General features: G+C 39.7%; 1 protein-coding gene across 2 annotated transcripts in view; it reads left to right on the forward strand.

The window, feature by feature from the left end:
• LOC137591477 (interleukin-1 receptor accessory protein-like 1) overlaps nt 1–14814 on the forward strand; it is a 205861-nt gene that overhangs the window by 90014 nt on the left and 101033 nt on the right. For both annotated transcript variants that reach the window (XM_068309503.1, XM_068309504.1), the window contains exons 4-5: nt 3481–3667; nt 5943–6096. In XM_068309503.1, coding sequence (XP_068165604.1) covers nt 3481–3667; nt 5943–6096 — 341 coding nt within the window. The remainder of the gene's footprint in view (nt 1–3480; nt 3668–5942; nt 6097–14814) is intronic.

Raw genomic sequence — 14814 nt, forward strand, 5'->3', positions numbered from 1 at the left:
TGGGAAGCTGTGTACTACAGGATAAGAGAGAAAAGGATGGGTGGAGGCAAGGACACAAACCCACAAGCAAAGAAAGAGAACGAGAGAGAGAGAACGGTAGAGATGATGTGGATGGATTATAATTGAGGCAGGATTCGATTGTTCCAGCATGGCAGACAAGTGCCACACTCTGAGACAGAGGCTAAGTAGGAGCAAGTTGGCCGACAGTCAGATTGGGGGAGTTGTGGTGCTTAATCATCCCCGGCTTCATCCAAGAGTTGACAGTTGAGTTGTGATGGCCACAACAGTTAGAAGTCCAATTCTTCCAAATGCATCCCGTGACCTTAGTTTTGGCAATAGATAGCACAGGGGGCCATAAAAGACTGATTTAGCGTAACTGATCTGACTTCTCTTGGACATGTTTCTAGCAGCAGCGAATCCAGAACTCTTGTTGGATCTGATCGATCTGATCACAGAAGTTATTTTGCAAAGAGATGTGTTCCTAATGTAGTTTAACAGACATCAGTCATGGTTCGTTACCTTTATTGGGCTCAGTTTAACCTGGCCTTGAACTGATGTTGAGGTGCTTAGCTCTACCTTTGTTTGCTTCAGCACAGCCAGAGTCCATCCAGCATGCCGTTGGGGGAGGCAGTGATGGACGTCTGTGATCCTGGTGCTCTGATCTCACTCAGAATGTTTTTGGTGGTGTTTTTGTCAAGCCGTAAAGACAGGGGACGTTCCTGGTTGGATGGGGAAGTGCAGCAGACTGATTAGAGGTTTAAGCTATGAATCATTTTGGGGGGGGGGGGTTTGAGGATATGAAATAATTTTCGTGTTTTTCTCTCGTGATATCGGGCTTTCTTTGATACTTCCTTTTCTAGATGACAGTTCATTTCATGTCATGATTACACTTCACACTTCCTGCTGTTACTTTCCCCACGTTTGGGATTGATGATTAGTTTCGCTTGTGTCTTGTTAGCCTTCCCCCCCAAATGCATTGAGTCTGTTTTTTCCCCTCATCTTTTGCCAGTTATTTTTGTGACTTTTCTGTCCTGCCTTTTTGCCTTTTTGTGTTCATTCAATTAGTCTTTTTGATTTGAGTTGAATGTTCTGCGGACCTCGTGAACATGTTTTTGACTATCCTGCTGTCCAATTTGGACAACTCTTCTGGTTGTGATCTTCCCAGTTTAAACCTTTTTATTCTATGCAGTTTTCAATCAGCTTTAACCTCTGGCCCTTGATGACAAGTCATCCGTCTGAGAGCTGAAAAGAAGTCATGATGAATAATCAGCAATTATGTCACCATCCGTGATTCTATTAGGAAGGAGTTTTTTTAATTAAGACATTCATTAAGTTAGTTCATAATTTCTCCCCAGGTGCCTCCGATTCTCAGGAGGATTTCTAATCAAATATGTTGCCTTTTATTTAATATAAGACAATAAGTGAAAGGGCAGGTTCCGTCTGGCTTCGTCTTCTGGTGGGGGTGTCAGTAAAATAAAAACCATATATTCCGTCTATTACATCTAACTAGCAGTGACTGCAGACAATTTGTCTGGCAGATTTAACCGATGCTGAATCCCATCCATTTTTTTGTAGACTTTTCAAACTGGTTTTGCACAGCGTGCCAATCATAATCCTTTAGTGGGCTGCTTAACTCCTAACTGACCAGTGCACCTCAGAATTTCATTGCATTTGCCACATATGGCTGCTCAAGTCCTCCACTTGCCCTCCAGCTGTATACAGTAACTGTCAGCCCAGCTCTTGACTCTCAGCTGATGTATGCAGGATGCTATCTATCATTGCCACGACATTGCATATCGCCATCAGTTTGACACGTTTGACAGACATTCTCCCCAATTAATGCCGTGGTATCGCCTGGCTGGTTATTACCATTCCTGCAGCATGCAAAGCGTTGAATGCTCAGTGCGTTGAGGTGCAGTGGACTTCAGGACACGAGGATAATTTCCCTGCTTAGGGTCTGTGAATGGGCTTCATGAATATCATACCTGCTGAGTGGAGAGTCAAAAGATCACCTGGCTCTTCAGGCTCAAAACACATCATGATGGATGGAAATTTTGGAAAGGCATCATAGGACATAGCGCTGGCCCACACCATCGATCACTCAAGCGGAGCAGATGACACAATTCTCTCTCCGTCTCTTCCAGTGGACGAGTTTATCAGCGCTGGCCAGAATATTTAACAGGAAAGAGAGCACACCTTTGGGATCTCATTTGCGCAGGTGTCCATCTGGTAGGAGTTGTCAAGGATAATCTCCACATCATGTCACATTTGCATCCGGGCTTGAGGAAAACGGAACAGCTACCGTAAGCGTTGCAAGCAGCTCTGGTCAGCTTGAAGGCCAGCGGATTGTTTGCAGACACTGTAGTGAAGACCAGTGTGTGTTGCACTAATCCACGAGGCAGTTAATGCGGCACAATTATGTAAGGATTTAACATGTTTGTAATTGTTTGTTGGTTCAGCTCGATTTGTGTAACCAGCTTTTGTTGGAAAATTAGCAATGAGATTTTCCTAAACACTGCCAATTTGGTTGGTCTTTAAACCGGGAGGGATTTGCTGCAGGCGGACCGGCACACTTGTCAATCGTGACAGTCTTATTAGCCAGTTTGGGCATAGAAAAGCTGTTCTTATCGAACTTATTGATCATCGAGGACCTCTGCTTGTGTTTCCATTCTTCAAACAGCCCAACTTTTGCAGTGAATCAATGTCTCCATTGATTCCTATGTTCTGTTAAGAATTACTCAAGCAGCAATCTCAAAATCATTGTCCCGCTAATGACCCAAACCAGCTAGCTGCAAATACTTTAGAGGTTTAATTTTATCTCTGGTACATGAGTGCATGAGCATTGTTGGGGCTCTGGGCAGCAGAGTGAACGTATACTGAATCACCAAGTAGGAAAAATTAAATGTTTCCTCCTCCGTGAATGAATATTTAAGTTAGGGCAAACATGTAATCTCTAACCATTACAATTAATCTTGCATGTTACTCACTTTCTCACTTCTGCGTTATAAATTCTCATCTTTATGCATAAAAAAGTGTTCACAGTGCATCATTTGGAGTAAATAATTTCCTACTGGTTTGAGCTGCATTTGCTTTAAGCACACGAAAACAAAAGGTTCTATCAATCTTCAAGTGTTGACTTTCAGAGCCGTCTCTCCATATTACCACCCAGCCTCTTCAACACACAAGTATAAAGTATTCATATACACTTTTACAGTTTTCCATTAAATTTAGAGCAGCAGACTCAACGTGCATTACGGATATTCATTTAGAAATGGATAAAGCGCATTGAAACCTGCTCTGCCAAATTTAGGTTTATACTTGAAATGATGAGTAAACCGTCAACATTAAGGGCTTCCCATCAATAAACCTCTCTCTGTTAAGTGAGTCAAGTGGAAGCTAATGAATGAGATGTGGAAATGTATCTTACAGCATTCATTTCTCCTATGAGTCATGCATTTTATCTTCTTTCTTTTTTTACAGGAACTCCACATACTGCATGAAGGTGTCCATGTCCCTCACGGTGGCAGAGAACGACACCGACCTCTGCTACAACTCCAAAATGAGGTTCTTTGAGAAGGCAGAGCTAAGCAAAAACAAAGACATCACCTGCCAGGGCATTGAGGATTACATCCAGCCGGGAGCGGAGCCTGAGATCCTGTGGTACAAGGTAAGATCTCCTTTTTATTAGCTCTTTGCATAAATAATCAATCTGATTTCCCTGACAGATGCTTCAGATGCCACCTGGCATTCATAATATTCTTTTTTCAATTAATCAAAGATGTTTTTTAATTCATATGAAGAATATCCCTGTCAGAATCAGCTACATTCAGACCTAAATCACCTCTGAGACTTCTGAAGCCAACCTTATCAAAGGAATAAATACATCACCGGCAAGATAAATCAATTTTGAATTTAAACTTCCTCGTCCTCCTCAGTGTGAGTGATGACACCCTCGGTGTGACTGACCCGGTCAGACCTCACATGTCCGACAGCGCCGTAATGTGAAGCTCAGGGGCCTATTCATCAAATATGTGGGTTTGCTGAGTTGGGGGTGGCTGCAGCACTTCCTCGATTTTCAACTGAAATTAAAATAACAGATAATGACTGTGGGTGTCGTGGTCTCCGGTTATTGGCTCTCTGCATGGGAGTGGGAGCTGATTTAATTCTTAGCGGCCTGTCTTGGACCACACAGTTGAAAACCACACCCACAGTGCCCCAGTTTTCTTTGCCTCGGGTGTTCTGCGGCTCAAAATCCAAAAGGCGTCGGCTCTTCCTTAATGTTTATACCTACTCCTACTCCTAAATGAGACTCCAGTCAATTTGTTTTCAGGTTGAGATTTTTCAGTAATAACATCTTTTTATGAGCTGTAAAACAAGTTTGGGTCTTTTTGGAAACATAGAATTGTGTAAGTTGGGACAAAGTTATCTCAGGGATCCATTTGTTTTCTTCTGCTCTTAACAAACATATGCAGATACTAAGAACAACAAAATGAGTAATATGGTCTGTAGTATAAAGCATGGATTTCCACTGTGAAATCATTTTATTGCAATGATTGTAAATAAGCTTGTTAGTGCATAAAAAGCAAACACCAAGGTTCCAGTTTTGCTGTCGTACATACATAATGAGAAAAAATATTCACACACAGTACGCTATCTTTTAGCTAAAAAAAAAAAAAAAACACATCACAAAGAGTTTGTGAGAGAGACTAGAAGTGTTTCAAATGTTAAACTTCTTTTCCCTCTACAAACTGAAGATGCTGTAACATGAATGCATTCACATTTTTACTATAGACCTCCAGGAGAACAAAGTCACCTTATTTTTGCACTGCATCACACAAAGCCGTTTATTCATGATCTGCTCCAGAATCCAAATATACCCAGCCAGATTAAAAATAAGAAGTCCTACTTGCTACGACTGCACACGTTTGTAGCTCTGCTCTTTGTCCACACAGACAGAATGTGTCTCTTTCAGCCCACAGTAATTTCAATGACTTGAAATTATGGAATCAACCCATCTGGTAAAACAATACATACATGTTGCTCAAGAGTTTAAACTGAAAGTCTGTCTAAACAATATTTATGTTCATATTAGCAGATGTTTCATTATTATTAGCGTTATTATTCGGATTATTATTTCACTGGATTACATATCCGCCATGTGCTGGCAATGTGTCTGGAGCGTCTCCCCGCCTCATACCCATAAGTCCGCTGGGATAGATTCAAGCAAACCCGTGACCAACAAAAGCGGACGAAGCAGTACGGAAAATGAATGAATGAATGAATGAATGAATGAAGTGATTACATATACAAACATATTTCTGCATGTAAATGAATATAAAGCTAAAATAATGCTGATTTTCCAAAGGAATTTCAAATTTGATGTCGTTGTTAGCTGTGCTCCAGCCTTACAACTCGTTTTGATGGACTAGCAACTCAATCCCGCATTGACTAAATACATAGTACTTAAATAGAAAGTGCCAATTCTAATTGCTCCAAATAGCCAACATTTGTTTAGCAAGTTTTAGTAAATTTTCAGCAACATTAAGTTTATAAAACCTTCCAAAGGATTGTAAATATGGTTCCGGAAGAGATGTGAGTACCTGATGCAGACACTACTACAGAAACACAATCTTTCAATCCATTAAATCCCTGTAACAATACGCCAACCACTGACTAACGCGTGAAAATTTTAAGTTTGTCTGACAAAATGAGGAATTGTAACAATAACTGGATGGAAATGCAACGTAGCTCTTGATGACAGGATGTTTAGTCGTCTTGCACCTGCCTCCATTCAGTCTCCTTCAAAACAAGACTAAATATAGAGTTTTTCTCCGTTAGAGGCATCCAACTGATTTCAAGCATTCTCTACACTTTACCACCAACAGCGATGCACTTTATTTGAACATCCTCTCCCCATGGTCTTTGTCTGTGTTTTAAAAAAGGAGTGCAAGCCAAAGCAGTGGAGACAAACCATAGAAAGGCGGCGGGACACCCTTTCCATCAAGGAAGTACGGGAAGATGACATTGGGAATTACACCTGCGAGTTACAGTTTGGGAGCTTTGTGGTACGGAGGACTACCGAGCTGTCCGTCACAGGTAAGAACAAATTTCCTCCTTTCTCACCTCAGCTGCTACATTTCCATTTAGTGTCCACAAAAACATTAAAAAAAAAACTATCCTTGTTGTTGTTGATGACTTTGCACAATGTCTGGTGATTGCTTTTCACAACTCATGTTTCTCACACTATGACCTGGCCAAATAAATGTCCCTTGAGCTCGCCGTTAAAAAACGAGGTGTCTTAAAGCTGATCACTGCACCTTTTGCCAAAAATGTCGCACTCAATAGGGTTCGCGGCCGCTTTAATTGCTAAGCAGAGGAATTCACAAGGAGCCACTTCAGCACTTTTTCTTAAGGCTGCTGAAATATTTAAGCGTGAAGTTAAAGTGGGTGACAGATTGCTTGTCACTGACACTATCACAGCCAAAGTTCCTACAGACTAGACACTCGAGATAGGGAGAACTCAACTTGTACAGTATAATCTAATGATAAGCAAATATTGGAATTGTCACATTTATAATTGGTTATACAGTATTTTCCACACTATAAGGTGCACTGGATTATAAGGCCCACCTTCAACAAATGACCCATTTTAAACTTTTTCCACATATAAGGCTCACTGGATTGTAAGGCACACTGTCGGTTTATGAGAAAATTAAAGGCTTTTAGGTGCGCCTTATAGTGCAGAAAATACTGTACTTGTTGACTTGGGGAAGGTCATAACACTTCTGACCAATAACCAAATAAAAAAAAGTAAATTTTATATTGATGAAGCGATGATAGTGTTATTTTAGTTGGACTGAGCAAACAAAACCAAGTCTCCTACAGGCCTTACAACCCGTGTTGTTTCGAGAAGACTTAAACAACCTTTTTTTAAGGGAAACCTTGTGTTTGACCAGAGCTCTCTCTGGTGCGTGCACACATATTTGAGCTCTTGAGCTGCTAAAGTAGATATTTGAGCTTCAGAAAGGGTGAAAGTAAGACTTTTCAAATGTATTTAGGATCTCTGGGCTTCTGGAGATTTAAGTTACGCTGTACAGCTCATACTGAGTCAGCTTGTGTTTGCATTTTGGTTGTTCTTTACATTTAGGACAAAACATCTTCAGCTGTCTAAGATAATGCTGCAACTTAGTTTGATGTTGAGCTCCACAAATATTGGGTGCACTTGAAAAATATCACCTAGCTTTACATCAGAATAGACCTGATGATGACGGAAGTGTCACGCTTTTAGGAAAATCATCAGGGCCGATTGAAATGGATCTTTCGTATTCAATGAACTGGTCGTTTAAAAGTGCAGCACACATTCTTTGTAGTAAGGGTGTTCCCGTGCTTGCACATGACAACAAAGTCGTACACTTTCTCATATTTTACGCTCACATTTGCTCAAGCCTGAGACAAAACAGGATAAGGTGAACAAGATTTGCTCGAGTTGAGGGGCGGCTACATTTCCGCGCAGCCTCCGTCACCCATCATCGGTGTCGGGGTCAGACAAAGTGTTTGCTATTAACTGCTGCCTGATCACACTTTATGTCCCTTTAAAGACCCAAAGACAGACTCCAGCGAAGGCCAAGCTCTGTCATAAATCATTTTTTTCACCAGCTTCAAAATGTCAGCCATGGGGAATAGTCTTAATCTCTCCATCTACTTTAGAGACATTCAGCATTTCAAAACAGGTGGCAGGAGATGATTGATGATTGGCAATCGCAGTGAAGGCAACATTTTTTTCCCGTCTTTTTTTTTTGCCGACTTGTGTCAGCGTGGGTTGTCTCCCACATCCAGCCTCCATGTGAAGTTGTCTCATATTAGCCTTTTGATGGATGGGCAGGATAGCTGGGGTTTACCCTGGTTCTATGGAATATGCAGCAGTGCAGAAAATTCATAGTTTGATTTGTTTTTTTATGGTTTAACAAATGATTAAAAAGGCATTGTAGAAATAAGGAAGAGAGATCCAAGTTCTTTTTAACCGTTTCAAGTGTTTTGTTTTCCTTTGTTCCTTTCCTTTTAATCAGAAATTCTTTGTCATTCAATGTTTATTCTCTGGTCCGGATTTGAAGGCATTTATTCTGCACACAGTGTTATCCTTTGTCCTGCCAACTTGGCTCTTCCAGACCATTTCTTTTTCTCTATCTTCTATTTGTAACCCGTAAATGCTTGACATCTGCTCTCGCAAAGCATTTTGATCATTTGACATTTTAGACCACTGACTGTAGAAGCTTTAATGAGCAGAATTGAATCAAAACGCACCGACTTTTTGTGTGCTGATCATCAATAATTAATAATGCAAGACTGCGTCAGTCTACATAGTTTCCAGTTACATTTATTTTATTTGATCCATTGATCTCATATTGACCGAATATCCTCTAATTGTATTACTCGTCGCTTAAAAAACGTTTGTCTAATTTTCATGATAATAAGCATTCCAAGGATAATTTTGGGATATTTCGATATATTTATTGCCATCATATGGGAGAAATACACAACTTAACAGAGCAACACACAAAGAAACTTGAAATTGATGGACACAGTGTAGGGGTGGGGGGTATCTTTGTTTGACAGTGCTATCACATTCCTAAAAGGGATTCATGGATTCCAAGATCTTTTTTCATCTTGAACAAGTATACATTAATCTCTATGTAATATCTTCAACGTCCAGCAGATATATCCTTTTTTACCATCAAAACCCTTGTCCCTCCCCACTTTATCAACAGCCTACAGGCCCTCTCACAGCAGTGCAATGGGACAAAAGGTCAGATTCCATTTGATTATAATGAGCAGCAATAAAATCATAATGAGCTCCCTTGCTGGGTAATAGGAAGCGAGATTCATTTTTAAATGAAATTTGGTATTTTATGATGCCTTTGTAAGGTGCACCATTTGATGTCTTAGATTAAACATAGCAGAATAAAGGGATGGAGATGAAATAGATATACAGAGGAGCAGCAACTTTGGTGTTCAAGAGAGACTGTCAGTGAAGCTAATGAGCTGGGAATGATGCTGATAACCTGCTCTTCTTATTTTGATCCAGTAAATGAGGTGTGTTCGGTTGGAGGAAGAGAAGAAGCCGACAACACCGGTGTGTAAATACCTGAAAAAGAAAATATCTCTACCTAAAATGCCCTTGCCTTCCCCCATAAACTGAGTGCATTTCACATGGCAATTTTGAGGAGGAGTAATTCTTCTTGCACCACTCGTTTTTTTCGGTCTTGCACTTTGAAAATGTCTCAAGTGAACAATGGCTTCTTGCTGGATAGCACCATTCCATTTCAGTGTCTTGCTTAGTGCTGAATATTATTACACAGCGGCTTGACTGGTCTGAAATGAAAGAAACTATTTTGCTTTCTCAGCTCAAACCGCCGCTCTGGCATGATGAGAACCTTTCCCTTGATATGTGTTTTCTGCCACGCATTTGTAAGCTAGAGGCTATTTTCTCAGTGTGTAGACAATAAAGAATAACAGGAGTGAAGTACAAGTTTAGAACATGAATTTTAAGTGGGGGAGCAAAAATATTCATGCCTGTCACATGGAGGTTTTAGGAACATGACGAGAATAAGGACTAACGAAGAAAGAAGTTCTTTGCTCAAGACGTCTAAAAATATGTTTCTTCCTCTTTTTCATTGTATTCCATTAGATCTCCTTTCACATCCAGTGTGCTCAACTAATTTCCATCCTGTGATCAAAGTAGAGTCTGAACAACTACATCTATTCAAGTGTCATTGATTCGAGCTCTTGTCTTGGCCACCTTGGTGGAGAATTTGGCTCTCATTAACTCCAGGGTGCATCAGTTTTTAGGTCAGAGGAATCTCCTTTGTTGTCGTGTTGCTAAATTAGATGAAAATAATGCATATCAGTACAAATACAAGAGCGAACATATATTCCAGACCATAAAATATATAATTAGTAATCAATATGACATCACCCACTATTTTAAAGCCAATTCAGCTGTGCAACTGAACCCGAGGACATGCTGCGGTAGGTAGCAACTTCTCAATGACAAATTAGCCTTAAAGCATATAATTTATCCTCAGTATATCTACGTAATACTTTACAAAATTAACATAAAACCTCACTTACGTAAATGTAAGTCCATTAGGAAATGATTGATTAAGGTAATAAATAAATGACGCCCCCTGCAGGTCATCAAAAAGAAGTCAGGTTTAAGACTCAGTGATGACAGCTGGATGACTGTTTGTTCTGGTGATGCGAGGAACGGGAGTTTAAATAACTTTAAATATTCCGCACCTCTATGTCTTTCATCCTAATACAATATTTCCCTCTCTGACTCAATATGACTCCTCTGCCTCCATCATCCTTCCGTATCTCCTGCCAGCGTCGTTTTGGTGGACATTACCAATTTCCTGTCCCATCCCTGAGTTGACTCATTAGCATATGAAGGAAGCTGGAATATAATTCCCCCTTTAATTGGTGGAAGATAATTAATCTGGCCAAGGTGCTGATGGGAAAGAGAAGTGGATTCAGAAAGTAATCCTTTGTCTTTATGTGAATTTGATATGCCATATAATCAGCAGGTGTTTCATGGGGTTCATTAATTTTTTTTTCATCTTTTTTTTTTAAATTTCATTACCTTTGATATTTTGTCAGCGTATTAGACGACATACTTATGCATAAATATGAGGCTCGTCATTTTTCTGTAGCTCTGATGTGATTTGATTTCATCACCACCCGCTGAGGCCGGCGCTGCGTTTCGACTAAATCCTATAAAGAGTGGAGATGATTCATTGTCGTAGGGTGACGGCAACTTGCCGAAGTTAAATGTCTTCTTTTGTGCTCTTATGTTTGTTAATAAATACACAGAAAAGTGACAAACCTTTCTAACTTGACATCATGATCACCGATGTTATTTTCAACCTTGTGGCCCATCTTTGACAGCTTTGTTTAATCTGTCACAATGATAGCATCATGGCAAAGCTGAAGAGGAGGAAAGAATCCAAAGAGACAATATGTGTGTGAGACTTGCCAGGCGGTAAAGCTCACAATGCAGCAACTATAGCACGTTGAATAGAAGAACCCATTGAACAATGTGGGTGATGGAGCTGTGATAATTACTTTGCTTTTTAATAATATTTTCCCAAGAAAAAAAAAAAAGTGTGTCACATAACTACAACTTCTTCATCAGCCGATAAATAGGGTCAGAGGAAGAACTATGCTAATTGGGCAAAAGGAAAAACTACATGAAAAATATCATCTTAGAATTTTTTTTTTCTTTTTTTTTTGTATCTTTGAATTCATTAGATATTTTTGCTGTCACCAAGGTGCAGCAAAAACAAACATGCGTACAAATTTTTCTGCCATTCAGCAACACTTGACTGAATTATCAGGATTTTTAGCTACTAAATGTTTCGCTAAATTCAAAATCTTGCAACTAAGGCGCTATTTAGGGGCATTCAGATGAATTTTTAGTAAATTTCACTGAAAACAGCTGCATGTTCTTATTGAAATAATGCTAATTAGAAGAGTGAGAATAAACCACACCATTTAAGTTTTGAGGGCTAAATTCCAAATTTAAAACCACTGAATAGGAGTTTGGAGATGAGGAATAGTGCAGAGTCGAGTGATAATTTTCTATGGGTCAAACAGAGCCATCAGGAAATGGAATATCCAAACCAGCCCCCGCATAATTAAAGTAAGGGTCTTTGCATGAATAAAGGTTCTTTCCTTTTAGCAGTTAGACATAAATGTCAAAATCGTGCTAATTTGTTTTTTAGTCTAAAACAAGGTGGATGAACACGGAAAGGTTTAAATGGGAAAAAGTTGCATACATGAGGGTTTTTGTCGTCTTGGTAACAGCATGGGTGACGAAATCTTTTAATTAACTGTAATTATTATTATCTTTACCACTGAATGAGCCAAATTATGTGAGATGCCCTTTGTAGAGGGCACGTGTGGCGTTATACTGTATGTGCAGCCAAGAGTGGAAAAAAACTATAAGTAAGAATGATAAATGACCAACCTAGATGAAAGGATGGGAAAAATCCTGACACTTACAGTATAATGTCATGCAGATTCTGAGCAGGAAGGAAGGATTGTATAGAAATGCGCTTCAAACTGATTGAAGAGTTCTTAAAGCATTATGGAAGGCTTTTTGATCAATTGCAACATTTCTCACGTCGCCCTCATCTTATTTTCATGGCAACTTGGACGAGGTCCTGCAGCTGCATTGCACACAGAAGAGTTTAACATGTTTGTCCATCTATCGGGAAGAAAATGGAAATGATGCCAAGTCCTAAATGGAGAGACATTTCTGTTTTCAGATTTATGAGACTACTTTTTTATCACCTCCTTCTTCTGCCTCAGCCCTTGTCCAGCCATTTGTCACGTTCCACCTCTGCCATACTCCCATACCCCATTCAAGACCAAATATCAATCAGAGGTGAAGGGTGAAACCCGAGGCTGTTCTTTACAACCAATAACGAAAAGTCTCAAAGCTGAGTTTTGACAGGGGCTTCCTCTTTTTCTTCTTCATCTTTGTCTTTGTCTTCTTCTTTGTTGTATTCTCCATTTTCTTCTTCATTTTCGTTTTCTTCTTCTTTTTCTTGTTCTTCTTCTTCTTCTCCTACGTCTTCTTCTTCTTCTTAAACCACAGATGAACTTTACAGTGGAGTATGGAATCTAGCTGTAGGCAATCAGTCAGAAATGCAAGCAGAGGAATTCATTAAGTTCAGCCGTGACTGACACCCTGTGACTGGTGGTGGTCACACTGCGGTCGGGTGAGTCCATTGTAAAGTAAGCTAAAATAAGACTACGGAGACAAAAAGAATTTTAGCAGTGGACTTTAGGTTAGAGGTGTCATCCCCAGTTCGCTCATTCTCCCCCATTAACAAGGAAGTTTAATCTTTCTGCCCAGCTTCCGTACATTCCTCGCCGTGCTCCGGTGAAGATTCCCCACCGCTGACCAAACCACATGTTACTATGCAATTTGGGTTCATAGCATGCATTAGTTGGCTCTTATTTATGATGGAATATGAAAGCTTCTGCTACTGCTGCTCTTATTTGTGATTTAGGCCAATGAAGCAGGTGTATTTTTAGATAAAACCATTTCCTTTTCAAACTGTGATTTGCAGAAACCCAGGAAATCTTGATTAAAACTGCTATTAGGACGATTAGGGAAATGTTCACATTGTATGAGCCATTGCTTTCAATAATTTCCTTTATTGATCACATTTGTAAAATGTCAGAAAGTCAGAAGCAGTTCCTTGAGTGATGTCTTCAAATAGCTTGTTTTTAAGAGATAATAGTGGTTGGGAGACTTTATTTATATTTATTTATATTATTAGATCCTGGAAAATCTGTCTCATGTATGATGCTGGCAGTTTAAAAAAAAGCAACATTTTAAAGACTAAGACTTGGGGTAAGATACAACACTAAGGGGTAAGATGTCATAAACTAAAAAAGTCCATTTCTTCTAGAAGGAGATTGTCAAGTACTTTGCCAGCAACAGGCAACACAGCCTGCAATTAATCATTAAATACTTCTTATTTATTGGGAAAAACTCTGAAATTTGACAAATATATTGGACAATTACAAAAAATATATATTTTTTAATGGTTTTTAAATCAACAACCAGAACAATCAGAAAAATTAGATCAGTTTTTTTATTTGATATTTTCATGCAATTGCAACTATTAATGAGTTTTGTTTGGATTGTCTCTGTTCGATTCATGACTGTGGCACAATTTTAATTAAAAAGAAACACATTTTGCTCCCACCTTTCTCTTTGTTGCCAATCCTGGAGACTAGTACATTTTACAAATGTACACAAAAAAAAAAAAATGATTTGAACATCAAAATTATTATTTTTGTGCCGACTTGGTTATTTGTTTCAGTTGTAAAACATTCAATGAATTTAAGTCATTTTCTTATCAAATTGGATAAGTTGCATGTCTTCCTTTCCACTTCTTCCTTTTCTCCCAGTCAGCGCTGCACTTCTCCTCTGTGTCCAGCTGTTTGCTCTCCCATGTTTTCAGCGATGATCCCGTCCTCCCACTTGCGGTTTGGCAAGTGGTTTGTTATGTGTTCCCCTGCCATCTACACCCAACCGTGCGAGTCAACTCAACCCTGCGCTCTGATCAATCCAGCAGCAGCAGCATGTGTACTCAGCATCCCTGTGGATTTCCACCTGCTCGTACCATTGAAGGAATTGCACTCAGGAGATGTGATTGTAAAGCTTATGGTGGAGGAGAAAGTCAGAGAAAAAAAGGGAGAGAAAATTGGTGCTGAGAACAAAGCATGTGCAAAAACATTGTGTTCTGAGACTTAAGTTGTTACTTGGTTACCGTATACCAATGCAATTTATGGACTTGTACTAAAGTGTGTGAGTTTGTATCTGTGGAAAGGCTCTTCTTTGACATTATTTGGATGGGAATCCCAAAGATTCGGAGGGCTTCTGTCTCCTTCTACATGCTGCGGTCATCAACAGTGTTTGCGAGATGTTGTTTGCTCTCGCGAAACAGCGACAGGTAATTGGCTGAATTTTTCTCGCCACCTGTGTTTCGTTTGTTTTCTTTTTTTCCTTTTTTTTTTGCTCGGCTTGGCAGATGTAGACCCCACAAACAAACTGCTAAGAAAGAGCTCCAGGAATTAGTTTGACTTGGCCAGCTCTCCCAAGGTGAGATGACTTTGATAGGTGTGCCCATGTTTGATGAGGTGGCACTTTCTGGGCACAAACTCTGTTCTAGCAAACAAAGGACAATGTCCTTTGGCATTATTTCCCAAGATTTAGGACACAGGGCTAGTCAGGGT

The sequence above is a fragment of the Antennarius striatus genome, chromosome 24 (genome assembly GCF_040054535.1).
Source record: "Antennarius striatus isolate MH-2024 chromosome 24, ASM4005453v1, whole genome shotgun sequence".
In the NCBI taxonomy this organism is placed as follows: Eukaryota; Metazoa; Chordata; class Actinopteri; order Lophiiformes; family Antennariidae; genus Antennarius; species Antennarius striatus.